The following is a 24,559-nucleotide window of genomic DNA, read 5'->3' as shown; positions in this document are numbered from 1 at the left end:
TCAGGTACCCTTTTTTCTAAGAGTGTATGTGTCTGGAAAAGTGGACCCTGAACTCTTATTTACATTTCTTGCGTGAAGGAAATTGTACTTTTCTGGAATTCTCATAAATGCACCGCGATACTGCACCAGGGTACAGAAATCATATATGAAAACTCCCTTTACATTAATCAGAATCACACAATGGAATTAATTGTGTTATCTTGGGGTTTAGAAGCAAGGCAAACCATCGCTTATAATGTCACTCTCTGTTCTAACCTTTCTTTCAAGAATACAAGCACATTTCCAAAAAGTAAACCATCTAGCACAATGTCTTGAAAAATGGCACCCTATTCCCTACGATATTTGAGCTCTGGTCAAAAGTATCCTATGGAATAAGGTTCCATTTCAGACATACCCTCTGACTCATAACGTATACATGATGAGGGGCGATAACAGGCTAGCGCTACATTACCATGACAACACACTACTCACCAATGACTCGCCAGACAGGACCTCCAGCAGTGATATCAGGTTATGTCCATCTCGTAGGTCTTCATACAGGTCATTTACATGCTTCCGTACCTAAGTGCAGAGGAAAGGAACATCATTATCTCTTCCTGTTGAAATAATTAAGGCACTGGGGGAGGGCAGTATTAAACATGATGAGGGTGCATATCTACTGGAATATTGAAATAAGACCTGTGTCAAATAGTATGTCAATTTAGCTTGGAGTTTGCAATTTTGAGCCTATTGCATTGGTTCCATTGAAGTGGGCAAACTAAATCAAGTGCAGCTCCGGTATTCTGAAGTACTTGACATAATGTATTTGACCCAGGTCTGATTAGAATCTCAAAGCATATATATTGCCTGACTTAAACTACAATTAGGCTAGCTTAAATTACCTTATGTTGTATATTTCCTGACCCTATTTTTTAAAAGACTGATTTATCGCCATATAAATGAGTATCTTTTACCTACAGGCTGAGCGAGAAGTCACCCATAAAATTGTAATGTAAACTTTGACATCCAAAGTAGGCCTAGAAATGTAACCTTTTACATGTGCCCTTGCTTAAAGTTAGGGTAAAACCATTATACTGCTATCATTCATGTGTATACAGAGAAACTGCCCCTCCCCCTTCCTATAATTAAATCTGAGCCTTTGATAATACCTCCACTCTGTCAAAAACAAAGAACATCCACACGTCTCCATGTGCTTATTTTAACACACGCTGACTTTTTGAGTTATGCATAACCTGTTTCAGAAAACCTTACTGACAGTGTTTGCCTGTCTTTCTACCCAAAATGGTTGTAATGACAATGTAAGCACAGTGCGGAGTTCGTCATATAGTTAAATGCAAAGAAGAAGACGTGCTAAAGGCAATGTATGATATAGATTAGCATGTCTGTCACGACTTCGGCCGAGGCTGCCTCCCCTCCTTGTTCGGGCAGGCTTCGCATTCGTCGTCACCAGCTTACTAACCACTGCCGCCCCAATCATCATCACCTTTGTCTTGTCTTGTCAATCACACACACCTGGTTCTAATCTCCTCATTAGTTCATGTATAAGTGTTCCCTCTGCCCCCTTGTCCTTGTGGGTGATTGTTATTTGTGAGAGTAGTGTAGCTCGGTGGAGCTACTCATACATTTTGTTGCCAGGGTAGAGCACATTTGAGCTATTTGAGCACATTTGTGTGTCCACGAAGGAATAAACTCTGTATTCGGTGATTACCCTCTTGCGCCTAACTCCTTCCATCACAGTTATCACAGAATCACCCACCCGCTATGGAGTCAGCGGGAGAAGAGCACATGCCTGGAGTCATGGCACGGGTCCAGGAGCATTCTACGATGCTGGCCAGCTTGGGGGAAGCGATGGATCGGGTTCTTCAGGTCGTCCAACGCCTGGAGAGGAGAGGACCCGATCTGTCGAGACCAGCTGGCCAACCGGATCCAGCCACCTACACCCCAACACCCGGAGGGATCCAGATATCCTGACCACGGGCGTTTGATGGGACGGCGGCGCTGTGCCAGGGATTCCTCCTCCAACTGGAGCTTTACTTCGCCAGCATCAGGCCGGCGCCATTGGAGCGGGAGAAGGTGTCCGTCCTTGTTTCCTGCCTCTGTGGGAAAGCCCTGGAGTGGGCCAACGCGGTGTGGAACGAAGGAGGAGCCGCGTTGGAGGACTACGGGGAGTTCGCTCGCCTCTTTCGGGCGGTCTTCGATCACCCGCCCGAGGGTCGAAGGGCGGGTGAGCGGCTGGTCCACCTGAGGCAGGGGACGAGGACCGCGCATGGCCATTCGTTTGGACAATCTGCTGGCAGCCAGAGGACGTCCTGGTAGGGGTCTGCCCGTTTCCACCCCGGACGACTCAGAGCCCGAGCGGATGGAGCTGGGTGGAGCTGCCGGCCGAGAGAGCGGAGGACGACAGCGACAGTGCCACTCTGGTGGCACGAAGGGAAAGTACACCACACATCGTAGTCAACGTTCTTTTGGGCCTGGAGGCGGCAGGCAGGGCATGCACGCATCACCCCCGGTATCGAACACCCACACTTGTTCAGAGCCCTCTGCTGCGCCCTGTACCCTACCTATCCACTTTCCAGATCACATGGTAGTTCCCCAGTGTAAGGCGCTAGTCGATTCAGGCACAGCTGGGAACTTTATGGACAGGGCATTCGCACGCCGTCAAGGCATTTCATTGGTTCCTCTATCCATTCCACTCCCCATCAGAGCACTCGATAGTCGACCATTAGGGTCCGGGTTTGTTACGAAAGTCACTATACCAGTCACCATGATCACCCAGGAGACTCATTGTGAGCAAGTTATTTTTTCGATTATTGAGTCTCTTGCTTTCCTTGTGGTATTAGGTATCCCGTGGCTAGCACTCCACAACCCCACATTCTCATGGCCGCAGAGGGCTCTCACGGGGTGGTCGCGAGAGTGTCAGGGTAGGTGTCTAGATGTTTCCGTTGGTGCAACCACGGTGGAAAGTCCAGACGGTACCTCCACCGTGCGCATTCCCCCCGAATACCTCGATTTGGCGCACACGTTTTCTAAGACGCGTGCGACTAAATTACCACCTCATCGGGCGGAGGATTGCGCGATAGACCTACGGGTAGACACTGTACCTCCCAGGAGTCATGTGTACCCCCTGTCGCAGGCTGAAACAGAGGCTATGGAAACATACATCTCCGAGTCCCTGGGCCAGGGGTATATACGTCCCTCCACTTCACCTGCCTCCTCGAGTTTCTTCATTGTGAAGAAGAAAGACGGCGGTCTGCGCCCGTGCATTGATTATCGATCACTGAACAAGGAGACGATTAGATTTAGTTATCCTCTCCCCCTCATTCCATCAGTGATTGAGTCAATGCATGGGGCACGCTTCTTAACTAAGCTAGATCTCAGGAGTGCATACAACCTGGTGTGTGTTCGGGAGGGGGGTGAGTGGAAGACAGCATTCAGCACAACCACGGGGCATTATGAATACCTGGTGATGCCCTACGGTTTGATGAATGCTCCATCCATCTTCCAGTCCTTTGTGAATGAGGTGTTTTGGGACATGCTTGGTTACGGTGTGGTGGTCTACATCGATGACATCCTGGTGTATTCCGCTACTCGCGCCGAGCATATGTCCCTGGTTCGCAAAGTGCTGGCCCGACTGTTGGAAAATGACCTTAATGCCAAGGCAGAGAAGTGTATGTTTTTCCAGCAGTCCGTCTCCTTCCTCGGATACCGCATTACCACCTCAGGTGTGGAGATGGAGGGAGATCGCATTTCAGCCGTGCGTAATTGGCCGACTCCAACCACGGTTAAGGAGGTGCAGCGATTCCTTGGCTTTGCCAACTACTATCGAAGGTTTATCCGGGGCTTTGGCAAGGTCGCAGCTCCCATTACATCCCTGTTGAAGGGTGGGCCGTCCCGGCTCCGCTGGTCTGCTGAGGCTGACCTGGCCTTCAAGAGACTGCGGGGTCTCTTCACCTCAGCTCTGGTACTGGCCCACCCCGATCCATCACTACCGTTCGTAGTGGAGGTGGATGCGTCCGAAGTAGGGATAGGCGCTGTCCTGTCCCAACGCTCGGGCACGCCACCCAAGCTCCTCCCCTGTGCCTTCTTCTCTAAGAAGCTCAGCCCGGCGGAGCAGAACTACGACGTTGGTGATCGGGAGCTGTTAGCTGTTGTCCGAGCTTTGACCGTGTGGAGGCATTGGCTCGAAGGGGCGAAACACCCTTTCCTCGTCTGGACGGACCACCGTAACCTGGAGTACATCCGGGCAGCGAGGAGGCTGAATCCTCGCCAGGCCAGGTGGGCCCTATTCTTCACCGGTTTGATTTTATACTGTCATACATTCCGGGTACGAAGAACGTGAAGGCAGACGCACTGTCCCGGCTGTATGACACAGAGGAGAGGCCCAGAGACAAAACCCCATACTCCCGGACTCCTGCATTGTGGCGCCGGTAGTATGGGCGATGGACGCGGATATAGAGCAGGCATTATGCACAGATCCATCTCCACTGCAGTGTCCAGCTGGGCTGCGGTACGTGCCTGCTCTTATCCGTGATCGTCTGATCTTCTGGGCACACACGTCACCCTCCTCTGGTCACCCAGGTATCGGTCGTACAGTGCGCTGCTTGATCGGAAAGTACTGGTGGCCTACCTTGACTAAGGACGTGAGGGTGTCCGTCTCCTCCTGCTCAGTGTGCGCCCAGAGTAAGGCACCTAGGCACCTCCCAGTGGGTAAGCTACAACCTTTACCAGTTCCACAACGACCATGGTCTCACCTTAGTATATATTTTTTGACTGATCTTCCCCTCTCTCAAGGTAACACCACCATCCTGGTCGTTGTGGACCTCTTCTCCAAGTCCTGCCGCCTCCTTCCTCTGCCCAGTCTCCCCACGGCCCTGTAGACTGCAGAGGCCCTGTTTACTCACGTCTTCCGGCACTACGGGGTGCCAGAGGATATAGTGTCCGACCGAGGTCCCCAGTTCACGTCCAAGGTTTGGAAGGCGTTCATGGAACGTCTGGGGGTTTCGGTCAGCCTGACCTCTGGGTTCCACCCCGAGTCAAATGGGCAGGTGGAACAGGTAAATCAGGATGTGGGTAGGTTCCTGCGGTCCTACTGCCAGGACCGGCCGGGGGAGTGGTCGGTGTTCTTGCCATGGGCAGAATATGCCCAGAACTCTCTCCGCCACTCCTCTACTAACACCATTCCAATGTGTTTTAGGTTACCAACCGCGCTGTGCGTCGTCAGAAGGCCAACGGTGACCGTCACCGCAGTGAGGCCCCGGTCTTCGTACCGGGGGATTGGGTCTGGCTCTCGACCTGGAATCTGCCCCTCCGCCTGCCCTGCCGGAAGCTGAGCCCGTGGTTTGTGGGGCCGTTCAAAGTCCTGAGGAGAATCAACGAGGTCACGTATAGGTTGTTACTCCCCCTGATTACCGTATTAACCCCTCGTTTCATGTGTCTCTCCTCAGGCCGGTGGTGGTTGGTCCGCTCCAGGAGTCTGAGGTGCGGGAGGTTCCTCCACCTCCTCTGGACATCGAGGAGGCCCCGGCGTACTCTGTCCTCTCCATCCTGGATTCGAGGTGTCGGATGTGGGGCCTTCAGTACCTCGTGGAGTGGGAGGGGTACGGTCCGGAGGAACGGTGCTGGGTCCCGGTGAGGGATATCCTCGATCCCTCTCTGTTGCGGGATTCCCACCGTCGCCATCTGGCTCGCCCTGCTCCGCGTCCTCCTGGCCGTCCCAGAGGCCGGGGTCGGCGTGCTGCTGGAGCCTCCCCTCCTTGTTCGGGCAGGCTTCAGCGTTCGTCGTCACCAGCTTACTAACCACTGCCGCCCCAATAATCATCACCTTTGTCTTGTCAATCACACACACCTGGTTCTAATCCCCTCATTAGTCCGTGTATAAGTGTTCCCTCTGCCCCCTTGTCCTTGTGGGTGATTGTTATTTGTGAGAGTAGTGTAGCTCGGTGGAGCTACTCGTACATTTTGTTGCCAGGGTAGATTTTCCCCTGTGCCTATGTATTATTGGATTCTACCGTTACAGTGTATTTGCCAGGGATGAGTTTCCCCTGTGCCTGTATCGTTGATCGCTATTTGAGCGCATGTATGTGTCAACGAAGGAATAAACTCTGTATTCGGTGATTACCCTCCTGCGCTTGATTCCTTCCATCACATTCATCACAATGTCCATTTAAACAAGAAGTAAAAAAGCTCCACTGACTGTGACTGATATGCTGTAAAGAGGCTGGGAATCAGGGTTATTTGTCCCAACATTTCTCTCAAAGATGCAACAGCAAAGGGACACTGTAAAGAGACACACACACAGGCACAGGCACAGACACACGCATACACATACACATGCTAACACACGCACTCTACACACACGTACACATGGATTTTGTATTGTAGATATGTGGTAGTAGAGTAGTGGACTAAGGGCACACACTTAATGTGTTGTGAAAAGTGTTATGTAATGTAATTTAATATTTTTTATTGTATATAACTGCCTTAATGTTGCTGGACCCCATGAAGAGAATGGTGATCCTTAATAAATATAAATACAAAGGCCTTATCAGCATAATTCCCATCAGGTTCCCTACCCCTCCCTTCAGACACTAGTGCCCTGCCTCTGAATAACAGAGGGAGCACATGGCTATGCCACATATCCATGGCCGTCAAAGAACTTCATCCTGCCCCACACTCAACAACTCCAGTCCCAGGCTTTCTCCTCCCAGTAGGCCCATCTCCCCTTCTTCCTGTCCTGAATACCACCAGGCCTGTGAAATCCCCTGGCTGCCCGTTGACCTGCTTTTAGCCAGGCAGCAGGCCCCTCTCCTCTCTCCCACATAACCCCAGCTAACAGCCACAGCTGTGGGGCCAAAATAGAACCGCTCCCTGGCTCCCCTGTTACTAGTGGGTCAGCCAAATATTTCCTCCCACTATTACTCAGCACTTTTAAACTCCCCCGAACAATGTCACAGGGGATGAGGCATGTTGACCCTGGCACTAGAGATACAGTAGTTAAAAGGCCTTTCTTTGGGTACAGTTTACTCTCAAATTCAGATATTGTATTACAGTTTGTTGTACCGGCATCAACATATAAGACGATGGGGAAATAATGAAATATGACATAATTGAGCTCATATAGCCCAAATATTTCACCTCCATCTGCAGTATAAACAAAGTTGAGCCTTGTAACTCATGCCATCGTTGCAACATTACTCCAATAATCCTGCTCCACTGAAGAAGGCACAGTGATGCCGAAACGTTGGTGGTTTTTCACTCAATAAATTACTGGGAGTTTATACATAGAGTGTGCGATTCTATTTGTTTTTATAGCTTACAGTTTATTCTCCATTGGTCAGCACCTCTACACTAAGTGATGTTCTCTGGGTGTGCACCAGCTCATGCTTTTTATTAGACCACTGCCCTAGCGACATTAAATGTCATTCCAAACAGTATCACATTAACACACAGCTGTGCTATGTTTTAGCTTAGGGGGTTTACAACACTTTTGCCTTCGATCAAATAAATCAGGCTAAATCACTTGAATAAATGACAAAAACGGGATTATAACTCGCTCCCTAAGCACATTACACAATAAACTGGCATGGATTTGCATGCATAATAAACACCTTGTCTTGATATATTTTATGCTTGTTCATATACTGTTTCACAATATGGGAAAGTGGGAAATTAATAATTTAATCAGTTGCTCTGCCTCTGACTAGGTGATCCCTAATTCCATAGCAGATGAACCAAAGCAATTTCGTCTCCTGCCGAGTCAACAAAAACGACTGGGTACATGTACACCGCACCATGGGATGGGTGGAAGAAGATATGCAGTTAGTACAAACTCTGGCAAGCTAGCAAAAGCCATCTCCCATTGGCACCTCTGCTAAACATCTATCATCAGTTTGGCAAGATGTAGCCCAGGATGAAAGGCGGTGATGGTTTGCTGATCACTCTTTAATGGGTTATTCACCTCATGATGTAATGACACAGTATATTTAATCTTCATGGAAACTGACAGGACTAAAACATAAAACAGCCTGTCTTCAGTTACATATGGCAATATTATTTTTGAACGACATTATATCGATATTTGACTTCAAGTATTGATTTTTTTTGCTACTGTAGGTAGCGTTAGCTAGCGCTAGTCGGCTGTACCTGCGCCAAAACTCAAGTATTTTTCATCTTATAGCTTCTTTTTAAATAGTGAGTGAAAATATTTTCTGCAATTTTATTTCCTTGACTGATCAAAATGTGTTTTCTCATGCTCCCTCTTGTCTCTCAGCAGCAGACATCTGGTGAGCAATACGTTTGGAACATGGAATTGCAATATCGAATCGCAATACATGTAGAATTGTGAAACTCCTGAGAATCGCAATACATATCGTATCGGCACCTAAGTATCGTGATAATATCCTATCTTGAGGTCCCTGGCAATTCCCAGCCCTACTGTCTTTCCATTATCATTACCATTATATCATCACTCTTGCATCTGTACGTTGTAAAAACAGTAACCATTTCAACACAGAATGGCTTAAAGGTGACGACAGAGAGGTGGAGGTACAATACACTAATTAGGCAATGAGGTATGTGAGAAATCATCTGGGACCGGATTCATACTTACCAAGAGTCCTAATGCCATGGAAAAATTAAGAGATGTTAATGATGAATGTGCATGCCTAGACTGAACGTACAGTTGAAGTCGGAAGTTTACATACACTTAGGTCATTAAAACTTGTTTTTCAACCACTCCACACGTCTTGTTAACAAACTATAGTTTTGGCAAGTCGGTTAGGACATTGAAATGCAAATCAATTTATAACATTTTTTACATGCGTTTTTCTGGATGTTTTTGTTGTTATTCTGTCTCTCACTGTTCAAATAAACCTACCATTAAAATTATAGGCTGATCATGTCTTTGTCAGTGGGCAAATGTACAAAATCAGCAGGGGATCAAATATTTTTTTCCCTCACTGTATATCCACAGTAAAACGAGTCCTATATCGACATAACCTGAAAGGCCGCTCAGCAAGGAAGAAGGCACTGCTCCAAAACCACCATAAAAAAAGTCAGACTACGGTTTGCAACTGCACATGGGGACAAAGATCGTACTTTTTGGAGAAATGTCCTTTGGTCTGATGAAACAAAAATAGGACTGTTTGGCCATAATGACCATCGTTATGTTTGGAGGAAAAAGGGGGTCGCTTGCAAGCCGAAGAACACCATCCCAACCGTGAAGTACGGGGGTGGCAGCATCATGCTGTGGGGGTGCTTTGCTGCAGGAGGGACTTGTGCACTTCACAAAATAGATGGCATCATGAGGAAGGAAAATTATGTGGATATATTGAAGCAACATCTCAAGACAATCACAAAGCCCTGACTTCAATCCTATAGAAAATTTGTGGGCAGAACTGAAAAGGCGTGTGCGAGCAAGGAGACCTACAAACCTGACTCAGTTACACCAGCTCTGTCAGGAGGAATGGGCCAAAATTCACCCAACTTATTGTGGGAAGCTTGTTGAAGGCTACCCGAAACGTTTGACCCAAGTTAAACAATTTAAAGGCAATGCTGCCAAATACTAATGGAGTGTATGTAGACTTCTGACCCACTGGGAATGTGATGAAAGAAATAAAAGCTGAAATAAATCATTCTCTCTACTATTATTCTGACATTTCACATTCTTAAAATAAAGTGGTGATCCTAACTGACCTAAGGCAGGGAATTTTTACTAGGATTAAATGTCAGGAATTGTGAAAAACTGAGTTTAAATGTATTTGGCTAAGGTGTATGTAAACTTCCGACTTCAACTGTAGCTAGTAGCTACCACTGTAACTGTGATACAAGTCCATAATATTAAAACATAGGCCTAACTCTCTCTCTCATATTACAGTAAGTCTCTACGTAGATCATTGAAATGAAAGGCCAAATAAAGTCTCCCCAATCCCAAAAAAGGAACGATGAATTGGGAAATAAAATGAATGGTACAGCATGTTTCTAAAAGAAGCTCTGCGGACAATCAATTCTTACCTTCAGGAGATGTTGGTTTATCCATTTTGTAAAAGTCTTTTTCTGCACTCTGTCTCTTTCATCTAAAGAAAAAAAAGAAAAAATACATTTAGGAAAGTACTTTACATACATACAGTAAGCATGGTGTAACTTTAAGACACACACATGCACACACACACACACAAACAAACAAACACACACACACACACACACACGGGATGGTCATTTGTATGACAAGTGGAATTGTGATTTACTACTACAATGAGCCAGCCGTTCATTCCTCTTATCAATGTACTGCATATGCTTCACTCGGCGTAGCCAGTTCAGAAGGGAAATCCGAGTGTGGTGGCATCAGCTGATCGCATCAGCGGATATTGCACCAATTGGATTCACACTCTACTTACATGCGGTCTATTTAAGTTGACCAGTTCTACACATGCTTCCTCGATGGCAGATGTCACGCGCACGCATGAGCTGGTGTCTCTTGCTGCTGTGCTGCTGTAACTAGCTGTTACTCGCTATGCTTGCTGTTTCTGATGTTCCACCACCACCCTGGCCTCCACCTGTGGGTTCTGTGTTTCTTCCTTTGGGGGATTTGATTTAGCATATCGTGTAGGGTTGACTCCATTTAGTCGACTGTCGATTGTTTGGTCGATAGGCTGTTGGTCGACCGAGATTTTTTTAGTCAAGCAATTTTTAATCACAGTGCTTAAAGCAGCAGACAAGCTCAGTAGCCTACATATAGTTGATTTTATTCAAACACAGGGTGTGTCTATATATGGAAAAATACACTTAAAAAAAATTGGACTAACATTTTTCTTTGTCGGGGACAGCCCTAATATCGTGCACACTGCCTGAACTTATATTATCATCTTAATATGAGGCTTGGCTCTGGCAGTGAGCTACCCTGAAGGAGCAGAGCCCTAACACCAAGACTATGGATTGTTATCTTTTCTAATAAATGGTTAAATGTACACATGGTGTTTCCTTTCTGAATTAATGCATACATATGATTTGATAAAAGACTATCCTAATACTCTTACACATGTGGGTTCATTTCTAGTGAATACAGTAGTCTCCAGAGAGATTTATATTTTTGGAAGCGTAATGAAAAAGAATGAACTTCTATGCATGAGGCATAGCTTCCATTACTCATGGTTCAGTATTGTACACTGTCTACCACATTATTTTGTGTTTCCTGTATCCATGACAACCAGACTGGCTGCTTCCACATGCAGCCTCTCACAGGCATGAGTCTCTCTGGGATAGAAATGGAAACATAAAGGCTCAATTGTGAGCTGTCAAGGCAAACTTTCGCCAGGTATGCTACACAGACCAAAATGTTTGCTCAGAGAATCTAACAACACAGACAAAATCCCTATACTATATTTCTGTACCATTAGTCTAACAAAATCCATTACTGTACTGCAACACTGCACATGGCGGTAGGATACTGGTCCTGAGACACAAAGCTTGTGGGGAGAGACCCTCCTTACTTCTCTCTGCATCACCTGTCTCACACAGGAAGATTAAGAGAGAAAGCTGCCAAGTGGGACTCAGGATTCAGGCCAGATACCTGTCTGTCCTACTTTATCTCTCTGCCTAAAGGTCCATCTGATATAAGCCTTCAAAGGCATTATTTGATACCAATCACAAGCCCAGTAAATCACATTAAAAACCTAACATGAAATACCTGACATTATAAAAATAAATACCTCACGAAATTTTCTTGGACTTTGGAACCAAAATGCAAATAACACAAGATAACCTCCTCCTTTTACAACACAGCATAACACAACAGGTTTTAGCTTTGGGAGGTTTTAAAGTCCCCCTCTAAATGAGAAACTAGCGGCAAGCTTCCATGCTCAGTCAGCAATTGAAATTCCCAATCCTCGGATTCTCGATGGGGATTGGAGTAAAGTGAAACAGGAAGAGATACTGACCCATGCAGCACATCAACGTCACCAGGTGAGCGCTGAGCTCCCCGTCACGCCCCAGCAGGTGCCACATCTCCCTAGCCATAGTTAGCTCCCGGGGGCTCTGGAGAGAGTGCATCATGGTCCCGACAGAGGGACTGCATGTGTGTGAGATACCGACGTTACTGAATGAGCAGCAACAGACTCCTCCTGCCTGCCAGCCTGCCTGCTTCCCTACCTCTAGTGCAGCCTGCCACTACTCCCCTTCTCGCCAAGCATCCGGAACGAGTCCTGTCAGATTTTCCACGGCAACTCAGAGGTTTTCTTACATGTTTAATGTTTACTTAAGGACACAGCATAACGCGGCTCAATGCCATTAAGGGACTAATAAGGCTCCTTAAGAAAAGGAGCACAGGTATTTCTCTGATTATTAACCTTTTTTTTATGACACTTTAATCTGAAACAGGAGGGGGCATCAGTTTGGAGAATACTATTGCAGTAGCCTGTATGCAACTACAGTATGTTAAAGCTGGTTTGTTTAATTTAATGTTGAGTAGAACATAGGAATAGATCTAACAATTAAATGTCTTATAGGTATTTAACTGATGGATAAATTAGATTCAATCTACTAAGGCAATTCAAGTTTATGTGGTGTCTTTTGGCAGAGAGCAGTTAACTAGTAATGTAATGTAATCAACAAATTGATGTATCTTGTGCAATAACATGCAATAACGTCAAACAACCAACAGACTCAATTTCTACAAATATAAACACTTTCTTTCCCCTCAGACTCGCAAAACTTTTTCTTTCAGCAGAATTACAAAATCTGGACAAAAACTCCATTCATCAAAACAATCAACCTCCGAAAAAACATCATATTAAAATGGCAATTAGTCACGTTGTCATAATATTAGCTCTTAACTGAAGAGAACAACATGGGTTATTAACTATTTTCCGTCTTACTCTGAGGTCAGTAAATGAACTAGACAATCAGTATAATTTTAGTCAGATCCTTGACAAATCTAATTTTCTCTGCAATGAGTGGTATATCCCAGAGGAGTGAACCCATGCTAATAAGACAGTTATAAATAGATGAGACAGTATGTTCTATGTCAGATGTGACACATTTGTGAGGCTGATGTCCTTGAATTTCCTAAGGCAAACATATTTAATGAATTCTGGATCCAAAAAAATCTGTCTGCATTTTTACTGTAGTACTGCATGTGCAGTGTCCTACACATTTTGCACATCCTACTGTGCATCACCCACAACAATGTCAATCACTATTTCATCAAACACATCTAACACACCGAGCACACTCAATTGCGCTCACTGGGCAATAACTACAACACCAACTGAAATGAAGACAAACACACCCTTTACTTAGGGCTATACAACATAAAATATTTCCCCCCCCGAAATTACCATACAAAAAACAGGCAATAACATGAGGTCATACATGGTCAGTTTTGAGGCAGAATACTCATGGGTGATTGGTAATTTAGGCCTATCCCTAATCCAGATGTGTCTCAATGGTGCTATCACTGTCAGTGGTTCTCAGCTGCCTTTGCCATTTGGTTAATATATAAATAGTATGTGTGTAAAGCTGCAGAGAATTCACTACTGGGCTGGGAGTCTGGGACTGGGAATTGCTCCAAATGTTAGTGGACAGAACTGCACCTGAGAGAGGACAAAATATCCATCCTGCCTATACCCTTCTTAATAAAAAAGTACAGCGTTTTAAATCCACCACCGCCATAGTAGTGTACCAGACACTTTTCTCTGCAGCAAGACTGCAGTGCTGCTATATCCTTCTCTCTCTCTCTCTCTCTGAACATATATCTCCTGTTCCCTCGCTCTCTATCTCCATAACCGTTAAGTAAATCACAAGAGCTGAGCTGAGCTAGGCCTTCAGGACGTTACAATGCGTGATCCTAGTGGCCTCAGGCTGCTTACTGCATAATACATGAGTGTAGCCAGAGACTCATTAATACAAATGGGGTCTTCAGGGAGTGTCCAAGGATACACTCGTCCCTGCTCAAGGCCCAGAGACAGGATGAATTTGCTGTATCATTGACCACCAAGGCTCATTATTATGGTGCAACTAAGGATGACAGTTTAAGTTTGAAATAAATCCTTCCTTATGAACATAACATCAAATGACCATGGGGAGCAGTTTATAAAAAATATAAAAAGATCGGTCATGTATTCACATGCCATCATGAATGGAAATTGCACTCTGAGACTGTAGTACTGAGGGGATATAGTAGTTGCTGGTTCGATACAGTAGTAGCTGGTTGGATACAGTACCAGTTTGTGGAATGTGTGTAAGAGAGGTTATCTTTAGAGAATGGTGCGCTCTTGAGGAACAGGTTGAGAGAACATGGGCATACACTCATATCACTTATTATAAATCTTTATTCAATCTTCTAAAATAGTGAAGATTCACTTCATAAAAACACAATATTACTTACCAAAATGTGTGATGAGGTATATTACATACAGGGTAATCAGAGGCTACTTTTACATTTACATTTTAGTCATTTAGCAGACGCTCTTATCCAGAGCGACTTACAATTAGTGAGTGCATACATTTTCATACTGGTCCCACGTGGGAATCGAACCCACAACCCTGGCGTTGCAAGCGCCATGCTCTACCAACTGAGCTACACGGGACTACACACTTTTACAACCATATTATTTACACCAAATTAGTAGTATAGGTCAGGACTGGAGCTCATAAATACCAGTGCTGGTTTTACAGCTGAACACTCCATTAAAGTCAGGGAGAATAGTTCCAGTCCCATCTGATCTACTCAGGCCTGCCTTGCTTCCTACTGTAACAATAAACATGATGTCAGATTAAACATTATGACCATCAGCTGATGACTGCAGTACCTTATCACAACCTACTGGCACACAGTCATCACTCACACTCACCAACACATTATTATAACATTTATATCCAATAAACCTTGTGATGTTGGACTTGGACTTCTATTTAATATTTTATTCAACCAGGAAAGTCCCATTGAAATTGACAAGTGAGCCCTGACAATTCCTCCTCATATATTCTCCATTGCCTAGCAAAACTAATGACCCTTACTTGAGCCCTTCTCCGCGACATTGAAGTTGATCCAGTTTTCAGTTTAGTCATTTAGCAGACGCTCTTATCCAGAGCGATTTACAGGAGCAATTAGGGTTAACTGCCTTGCTCAAGGGCACATCGACAGATTTTTCACCGAGTCAGCTTGGGGATTAGAACCAGTGACCTTTCGGTTACTGGCACAACGCTCTTAACCACTAAGCTACCTGCCGGTACTCTGCAAGTTAAACACAAATGCACACACTGCAGGACAGGCAAACCAAAATATACTCATTGGCACACATGGTCTGGATCCTCTACAAAACAAGGACCTAGACGAACAGAGTGTGTGGAATCCAGGCCCTCTTGGTTTCTCATTAACAACTTAAGGTTATGCTAACTGTTGATGTTTGGAAGTGCTACAGTCCACCCAGGGCCATGGGAGCGTGAAATGTGTTACCTAATAGCTCTTGACCTCTGACATGACTGGGTTGATGTTTGCAGTATCACAGACAAGTCTTCATTAATCTGTTTCACTTTCTCTGTTGCCAGGTTCCACTTGGAAGGTTACCCTTTGGAGTCTAAAACCAAAGGAGAGGAATACCTCTGAAAATGACTTTTTAACTGGTCAAACATTGGAACATCATGTGAGGTGGCAAAATGCCAGATGGGAATTTGTTGAATAACATTGTAATAACTACACGTGTCGTCGGCCATATATAATTATTTAATTGATTTATAGATGTTTTAATGTGATCATATATAGTGCCTTCAGAAAGTATTCACAGCCCTTGACTTTCTCCCCCAAAACATTTACAAATTGGGATTCAAATTGATTCAATTGTTGTTGTTTTTTTCAACAATCAAAATACTTTGTAATGTCAAAATTATATATATTTTTTTAGATTAATGAAAAATGTAACACTAACATATCTTGATTAGATAAGTATTCAACCCCCTGAGTCAATACATGTTAGAATCACATTTGGCGGAGATTACAGTATTTTTGGGTAAGTCTCAATATTTGCCCATTATTATTTTTTAAACTCTTCAAGCTCTATAAAGTTGGTTGTTGATCAATGCTAAACAGTTATTTTCAAGTCTTGCCATAGATTTTCAAGCCGATTATGTCGAAACTGTAACTAGACCACTCAGGAACATTCAATGTGGTCTTGGTAAGCAACTCCAGCACAGGAGGTTGGTGGCACCTTAAATGGGGAGGACGGGCTCGTGGTTAGGGCTGGAGTGGAATCAGTGGAATGGTATCAAATACATCAAACACATGGTTTCCATGTGTTTGATGCCATTCCATTTGCGCCGGTCCAGCCACTATTATGAGCCATCCTCCCCTCAGCAGACTCAACTGAACTCATTTGTGTATATTTGGCCTTGAGTTTTAGGTTATTGTCCTGCTGAAAGGTGAATTTGTCTCCAAGTGTCTGTTGGAAAGCAGACTGAACCAGGTTTTACTCTAGGATTTTGTCTGTGCTTAGCTCTATTCTGTTTATTTTTATCCCCAAAAAAACTCCCTTGCCAATGACGAGCAAATACAATGTTGTTGATCCATCCTAAGTTTTCTTCTATCATAGCCATTAAAATCACCATTGGCCTCATGGTGAAATCACTGAGCGATTTCCTTCCTCTCAGGCAACTGAGTTAGGAAGGACGCCTGTATCTTTATAGCGACTAGGTGTATTGATACACCATCCAAAGTGTAATCAATAACTTCATCATGCTCAAAGGGATTATTCAGTGTCTGCTTTTTTTTTTACCCATTTCCCAATAGGTGCATTTCTTTGTGAGGCATTGGAAAACCTACCTGGTCTATGTTGTTGAATTTGTGCTTGAAATCCAATACTCGACTGAGGGACCTTACAGATAATTGTATGTGTGGGGTACAGAGATGGAGTAATCATTCCAAAAGTCCATGCAACTTACTATGTGACTTGTTAAGCAAATTTGACTTCTGAACGTATTTAGGCGTGCCATAACAAAGGGGTTGAATACTTATTGACTCACGACATTTCAGCTTTATTTTGTTTATTAATTTGTTAAAATTACATAAATTCCAATTTGACGTTGTGGGGTATTGTGTGTAGATCAGTGGCACAACATCTCAATTTAATCCATTTTAAATTCAGGCTGTAACACAACAAAATGTGGGAAAAGGGCTCAAAGGGGTGTGAATACTTTCAGAAGGCACTGTACCTCATGTGAACTTTGATATCACTCACAGACAAATCCCAGCTTGTCCAGCATTGCATCATGTAAGGGATAAAGTTCTGATAAGAGGTGTCCATTTCAGGGAAGAGGATCATAATGACTGACAATAACAAAAGGACTGTGACCATTTAACCTTACAGTACAACTGGTTTCACTTACAACTACAGTCATAGCATAATATATTTTAACTTATCATGTTTACTGTACTTCCACTCGCTCAAGTAATGTCACATCAGTCCTCCATTCAAATCATGTTCATGTTCATGTTCAGTAGGGAGAAAATGCTTTGAAACATTTAAAAATAAGGATGTACTACCTGAATTTGTCCAATAAGAATAGAGGCTTTCATTTTCTGTTGCATAACGTTTCGCTCTGGCATGTGTGCCCTACTGAATATGACCCTGGTCAGGCATCCCAGCAGCGTGGTCAAACCTGGACAGCCATTGATCCGGTGGGACAGTTGGTGTTCATTTTGGACTTCAAAGAAGTGTATCGGCACGGCTATAAATAGCCACTACAGTTAAGGGTCAGACACACCGAGAAATCTGACTGCCGATAGGTACTTAGCACCACTGCCCAGAGTGTCAGCAGTTAACTTTTTGTTGTTCACATAGAACAGTTTTACCTCTGTTTTACTTCGTTTAAATACTCCAGGCCACAATGTGGCAGTAGTGTGTTTGGCTTGTTGCTGCTGTAGCTAATATAAGCTAACTAGCAAGCTGTGCTAATGCTGTTGCTAGCTAGCTAGAATTTGTAGTAAGCCCTTGTCGATACTAACCAGATGGCCACAACTAGATAACAACCGTAGCTTGCAACATTACATCATTCAATTACAATGGATTTGTTTTTGAATGAAGCAGCTACCTGTTAGCTGTCGAGAGTCGGAGGAATAGCTAGCTAGCTATGTTGTGCTAAATGGCAATGCAAACCGTTTAGCTCACATTAGCTAGCAAGCGAACTGGCACGGGAAGTATGGGATAATGTAGAGTGAATTAAATTATTTATTCATCATCTTGCTAGATAGCTAGCTTAGTAAAGCATTTAGTGTTGTGTGCATTGTATTGCACTTACCACCCCATTCGTTTAATTTGAAGTGTGTGTGACTGCCTTGCTCAGTTAGCAAACTAACGTTAGCTAGCAAGCTAAATAAATGAGCAGGTGCACATTATCAAACTGAACCTGACAAAAACATCCTTCTTCAAGCGCAAAACTGCTTAGCTAGATGCAAAATATGTAAAGACTTGCTCTAGAAAAGAAGTATGTATTATGCAGCTTTATTGTTTTAGATATTTTTTAAATTGTTTGTTCAATTCTGATGAAAAGGGGATAGATTCATTTTTTTTGTCCCTTCTATCAACTCGCTCACGTGACGGTTTGTGCTCTCTGATTGGCTCAAAGTGAAGTTCTCGGCTGACGAGCATTGCGATTCTACAAGTAGATTTAGTTTATTTAATCAAGGTCTGGGTAATTAGTATGTTTTATAGCTTATAATCAGTCATATACTGTAGGTAAGTCTTTAAAATAGAAACCACTGGGAGAGACATCTAATTCTAGGAGCTATGTCTGGTGTTATCTACACAATATAGCTACCCTGACTATCTGCATTGACCCTTTTTGCACAAACTCTTTTGACTCATCACATACGCTGCTGTTACTGTTTATTATCTATCTTGTTGCCTAGTCACTTTATCCCTACCTATATGTACATATCTACCTCAATTACCTCATAGCCCTGCACATCGACTCGGTACTGGCCTTGTAAATTATGTAATTAATGAATAAGGTTTAGTTTAGTGTTTAGTTTAGTCTATTCCAAGGTTCCTCTCTTCTGTCTCTCATTCTGACTTCTGAAAAAACCAACACTCGATCCCTCTGATGTCAACAACTACAGACCAGTATCCCTTCTTTCTTTTCTTTCCAAAACTATTGAGCGTGCCGTCTTTAGCCAACTCTCTTGCTATCTCTCTCAGAATGACCTTCTTGATCCTAACCAGTCAGGTTTCAGGACTGGTCATTCAACTGAGACTGCTCTTCTCTGTGTCACGGAGGCTCTCCGCACTGCTAAAGCTAACTCTCTCTCCTCTGCTCTTGTCCTTCTAGACCTGTCTGCTGCCTTTGATACTGTGAACCATCAGATCCTCCTCTCCACCCTCTCCGAGCTGGGCATCTCCGGCGCGGCTCACTCTTGGATTGCGTCCTACCTGACCGGTCGCTCCTACCAAGTGGCGTGGCGAGAAGCTGTCTCCGCACCACGTGCTCTCACCACTGGTGTCCCCCAGGGCTCAGTTCTAGGCCCTCTCCTATTCTCGCTATACACCAAGTCACTTGGCTCTGTCATATCCTCACATGGCCTCTCCTATCATTGCTACGCTGACGATACACAACTAATCTTCTCCTTTCCCCCTTCTGATAACCAGGTGGCGAATCGCATCTCTGCATGTCTGGCAGACATATCAGTATGGATGACGGATCACCACCTCAAGCTGAACCTTGGCAAGACGGAGCTGCTCTTCCTCCCGGGGAAGGACTGCCCGTTCCATGATCTCGCCATCACGGTTGACAACTCCGTTGTGTCCTCCTCCCAGAGTGCGAAGAGCCTTGGCGTGACCCTGGACAATACCCTGTCGTTCTCCGCTAACATCAAGGCGGTGACCCGATCCTGCAGGTTCATGCTCTACAACATTCGGAGAGTACGACCCTGCCTTACACAGGAAGCGGCACAGGTCCTAATCCAGGCACTTGTCATCTCCCGTCTGGATTACTGCAACTCGCTGTTGGCTGGGCTCCCTGCCTGTGCCATTAAAACCCCTACAACTCATCCAGAATGCCGCAGCCCGTCTGGTGTTCAACCTTCCCAAGTTCTCTCACGTCACCCCGCTCCTCCGCACACTCCACTGGCTTACAGTTGAAGCTCGCATCTGTTACAAGACCATGGTGCTTGCCTATGGAGCTGTGAGGGGAGCGGCACCTCCGTACCTTCAGGCTCTGATCAGTCCCTACACCCAAACGAGGGCATTGCGTTCATCCACCTCTGGCCTGCTGGCTCCCCTTCCTCTGCGGAAGCATAGTTTCCGCTCAGCCCAGTCAAAACTGTTCGCTGCTCTGGCACCCCAATGGTGGAACAAGCTCCCTCACGACGCCAGGACAGCGGAGTCACTCACCACCTTTTTTTTTTTTTTTTTTTTTTGTAAATTTTATTTCACCTTTATTTAACCAGGTAAGCCAGTTGAGAACAGGTTCTCATTTACAACTGCGACCTGGCCAAGACAAAGCAAAGTAGTGCAACAAAAACAACACAGAGTTACATATGGGGTAAAAAAAAACATAAAGTCAGAAATACAACAGAAAATATATATACAGTGTGTGCAAATGTAGCAAGTTATGGAGGTAAGGCAATAAATAGGCTATAGTGCAGAATAATTACAATAGTATTAACACTGGAATGCTAGATGTGCAAGAGATTATGTGCAAATAGAGATACTGGGGTGCAAAAGAGCAAATTAAATAACAATATAGGGATGAGGTAGTTGGGTGGGCTAATTTCAGATGGGCTGTGTACAGGTGCAGTGATCGGTAAGGTGCTCTGACAACTGATGCTTAAAGTTATTGAGGGAGATAAGAGTCTCCAGCTTCAGAGATTTTTGCAATTCGTTCCAGTCATTGGCAGCAGAGAACTGGAAGGAATGGCGGCCAAAGGAGGTGTTGGCTTTGGGAATGACCAGTGAGATATACCTGCTGGAGCGCAGACTACGGGTGGGTGCTGCTATGGTGACCAATGAGCTAAGATAAGGCGGGGATTTGCCTAGCAGTGATTTATAGATGGCCTGGAGCCAGTGGGTTTGACGACGAACATGTAGTGAGGACCAGCCAACAAGAGCGTACAGGTCACAGTGGTGGGTAGTGTATGGGGCTTTGGAGACAAAACGGATGGCACTGTGATAGACTACATCCAATTTGCTGAGTAGAGTGTTGGAGGCTATTTTATAAATGACATCGCCGAAGTCAAGGATCGGTAGGATAGTCAGTTTTACGAGGGCATGTTTGGCAGCATGAGTGAAGGAGGCTTTGTTGCAAAATAGGAACCGATTCTAGATTTAACTTTGGATTGGAGATTCTTAATGTGAGTCTGGAAGTTGAGTTTACAGTCTAACCAGACACCTAGATATTTGTAGTTGTCCACATACTCTAGGTCAGACCCGTCGAGAGTGGTGATTCTAGTCGGGTGGGCGGGTGCTAGCAGCGTTCGATTGAAAAGCATGCATTTAGTTTTACTAGTGTTTAAGAGCAGTTGAAGGCTACTGAAGGATTGTTGTATGGCATTGAAGCTCGTTTGGAGGTTTGTTAACACAGTGTCCAATGAAGGGCCAGATGTATACAAAATGGTGTCGTCTGCGTAGAGGTGGATCTGAGAGTCACCAGCAGCAAGAGCGACATCATTGATATACACGGAGAAAAGTGTCGGCCCAAGAATTGAACCCTGTGGCACCCCCATAGAGACTGCCATAGGTCCAGACAACAGGCCCTCCGATTTGACACACTGAACTCTATCTGAGAAGTAGTTGGTGAACCAGGCGAGGCAGTCATTTGAGAAACCAAGGCTATTTAGTCTGCCAATAAGAATGCGGTGGTTGACAGAGTCGAAAGCCTTGGCCAGGTCGATGAAGACGGCTGCACAGTACTGTCTATTATCAATCGCGGTTATAATATCGTTTAGGACCTTGAGCGTGGCTGAAGTGCACCCGTGACCAGCTCGGAAACCGGATTGCATAGCGGAGAAGGTACGGTGGTATTCGAAATGGTCGATGATCTGTTTATTAACTTGGCTTTCGAATACTTTCGAAAGGCAGGGCAGGATGGATATAGGTCTGTAGCAGTTTGGATCTAGAGTGTCACCCCCTTTGAAGAGGGGGATGACCGCGGCAGCTTTCCAATCTCTGGGGATCTCAGACGTTATGAAAGAGAGGTTGAACAGACTAGTAATAGGGGTTGCGACAATTTCGGCGGCTAGTTTTAGGAAGAAAGGGTCCAGATTGTCTAGCCCAGCTGATTTGTAGGGGTCCAGATTTTGCAGCGCTTTCAAAACATCAGCTGTCTGAATTTGTGTGAAGGAGAAGCGGGGGGGCATGGGCAAGTTGCAGCAGAGGGTGCAGAGTTGGTGGCCGGGTTAGTGGTAGCCAGATGGAAAGCATGGCCAGCTGTAGCAAAATGCTTGTTGAAATTCTCGATTATTGTAGATTTATCGGTGGAGATAGTGTTTCCTAGCCTCAGTGCAGTGGGCAGCTGGGAGGAAGTGCTCTTATTCTCCATGGACTTTACAGTGTCCCAAAACTTTTTGGAGTTAGTGCTACAGGATGCAAATTTCTGTTTGAAAAAGTTAGCCTTTGCTTTCCTGACTGCTTGTGTATATTGGTTCCTAACTTCCCTGAAAAGTTGCATATCGCGGGGGCTTTTTGATGCTAATGCTGTACGCCACAGGATGTTTTTGTGCTGGTCAAGGGCAGTCAAGTCTGAGGAGAACCAGGGGCTATATCGGTTCTTAGTTCTGTATTTTTTGAATGGGGCATGTTTATTTAAGATTGAGAGGAAATTACTTTTAAGGAACAACCAGGCATCCTCTACTGACGGAATGAGATCTATATCCATCCAGGATACCTGGGCCAGGTCAATTAGGGAAGGCCTCCTCGCTAAAGTGTTTTAGGGAGCGTTTGACAGTGATGAGGGGTGGTTGTTTGACCGCGGACCCGTTACGGACGCAGGCAATAAGGCAGTGATCGCTGAGATCCTGGTTGAAGACAGCTGAGGTGTATTTAGAGGGTATGTTAGTCAGGATGATATCTATGAGGGTACCCATGTTTAAGGATTAAGGGTTGTACCTGGTAGGTTCGTTGATAATTTGCGTGAGGTTGAGGGCATCTAGCTTGGATTGTAGGATGGCTGGGGTATTAAGCATATCCCAATTTAGGTCACCAAGCAGTACAAACTCAGAGGATAAATGGGGGGCAATCAATTCACATATGGTGTCCAGGGCACAGCTGGGGGCTGAGGGGGGTCTGTAGCAAGCGGCAACAGTGAGAGACTTATTTCTGGAAAGGTGGATTTTTAGAAGTAGAAGCTCAAACTGTTTGGGCACAGACCTGGATAGTATGATAGAGCTCTGCAGGCTATCTCTACAGTAGATTGCAACTCCACCCCCCTTTGGCAGTTCTATCTAGACGGAAAATGTTATAGTTGGGGATGGAAATTTCAGAATTTTTGGTGGCCTTCCTGAGCCAGGATTCAGACACTGCTAGAACATCAGGGTTGGCAGAGTGTGCTAACGCAGTGAATAACTCAAACTTAGGAAGTAGACTTCTGATATTTATGTGCAAGAAACCAAGACTTTTGCGATTACAGAAGTCAACAAATGATAGCTCCTGGGGAGTAGGAGTGATACTGGGGGCTACAGGGCCTGGGTTAGCCTCTACATCACCAGAGGAACAGAGGAGGACTAGAATAAGGATACGGCTAAAGGCTTTAAGAACTGGTCTTCTAGTGCGTTGGGTACATAGAATAAAGGGGGCAGATTTCCGGGTGTTATAGAAAAGATTCAGGGCATTATGTACAGACAAGGATATGGAAGGATATGAGTAAAGTGGAGGTAAACCTAAGCGTTGGGTAACACTGAAAGAGATAGTATCTCTAGAGGCATCAATTGAGTCGGTCTCTGAGTGTATGGGTGGAGGGACAAAAGAGCTAACTAAGGCAGGTTTAGCTAGGCTGGGGGGTCTACAGTGATATAGTACAATTAGAAATAACCGAAACAACAATAAACTAACCATGTTTGGGCTGAGGCTAAACATAAACAGGATGTAGTACCGTAAAAGAAGGAACAGTCCAGCAGATATCAGCTGTATAGCTGAGTTATCATAAGGTCCGGTGGTGAAGTGCTAGTGAGTAAGAGGCCACGGCTAGCGTGTGCTACGTCCGTTTTGTTGTAGCCAGCTGGTAGCGAAGAATCCGGAGTTAAAGGTCCAGTGATTCCGGCGGAAAAACTGATATGTTCTGGGTCGATAACGCGCAGTGCTGACTGGCCGAATATCCGGTGATCAAAGACCAGTGATTAAAATTAATCCCGCGGAAAAAAATCAAATGTTCTGGGTGAAACACTGCTAGCTGTGGCTAATAGCAAGTAGCTAGTCCAGTAGCTAGTTCAGTTTAGTGAGTAAGCGTGTGCTAACGGGCCAGGGCTAGCAGATGGATGGAATCTTCGTGGTTACGTCGTAACCACATCAGACGATTTCGTCGGCAGACCAGTCGTGTAGGATCGGCGGGACTCCGTGTCAATACTATGTGGTCCCGTCCGGTT

The 24,559-nt window shown here is 45.0% G+C and overlaps 1 protein-coding gene across 1 annotated transcript in view; it reads right to left on the bottom strand.

Moving 5' to 3' along the window:
- dst (dystonin) overlaps positions 1–24,559 on the bottom strand; it is a 193,936-nt gene that overhangs the window by 139,410 nt on the left and 29,967 nt on the right. Inside the window, 2 exon segments of the mRNA XM_045222968.1 lie at positions 472–561; positions 10,012–10,073. Of these exon segments, the coding sequence (XP_045078903.1) occupies positions 472–561; positions 10,012–10,073 (152 nt within the window).

This window comes from Coregonus clupeaformis, chromosome 1 (assembly GCF_020615455.1).
Source record: "Coregonus clupeaformis isolate EN_2021a chromosome 1, ASM2061545v1, whole genome shotgun sequence".
Classification (NCBI taxonomy): domain Eukaryota; kingdom Metazoa; phylum Chordata; class Actinopteri; order Salmoniformes; family Salmonidae; genus Coregonus; species Coregonus clupeaformis.
Note: the sequence above shows the minus strand (reverse complement) of the source record. Positions and strands in the feature narration are given on the sequence as shown.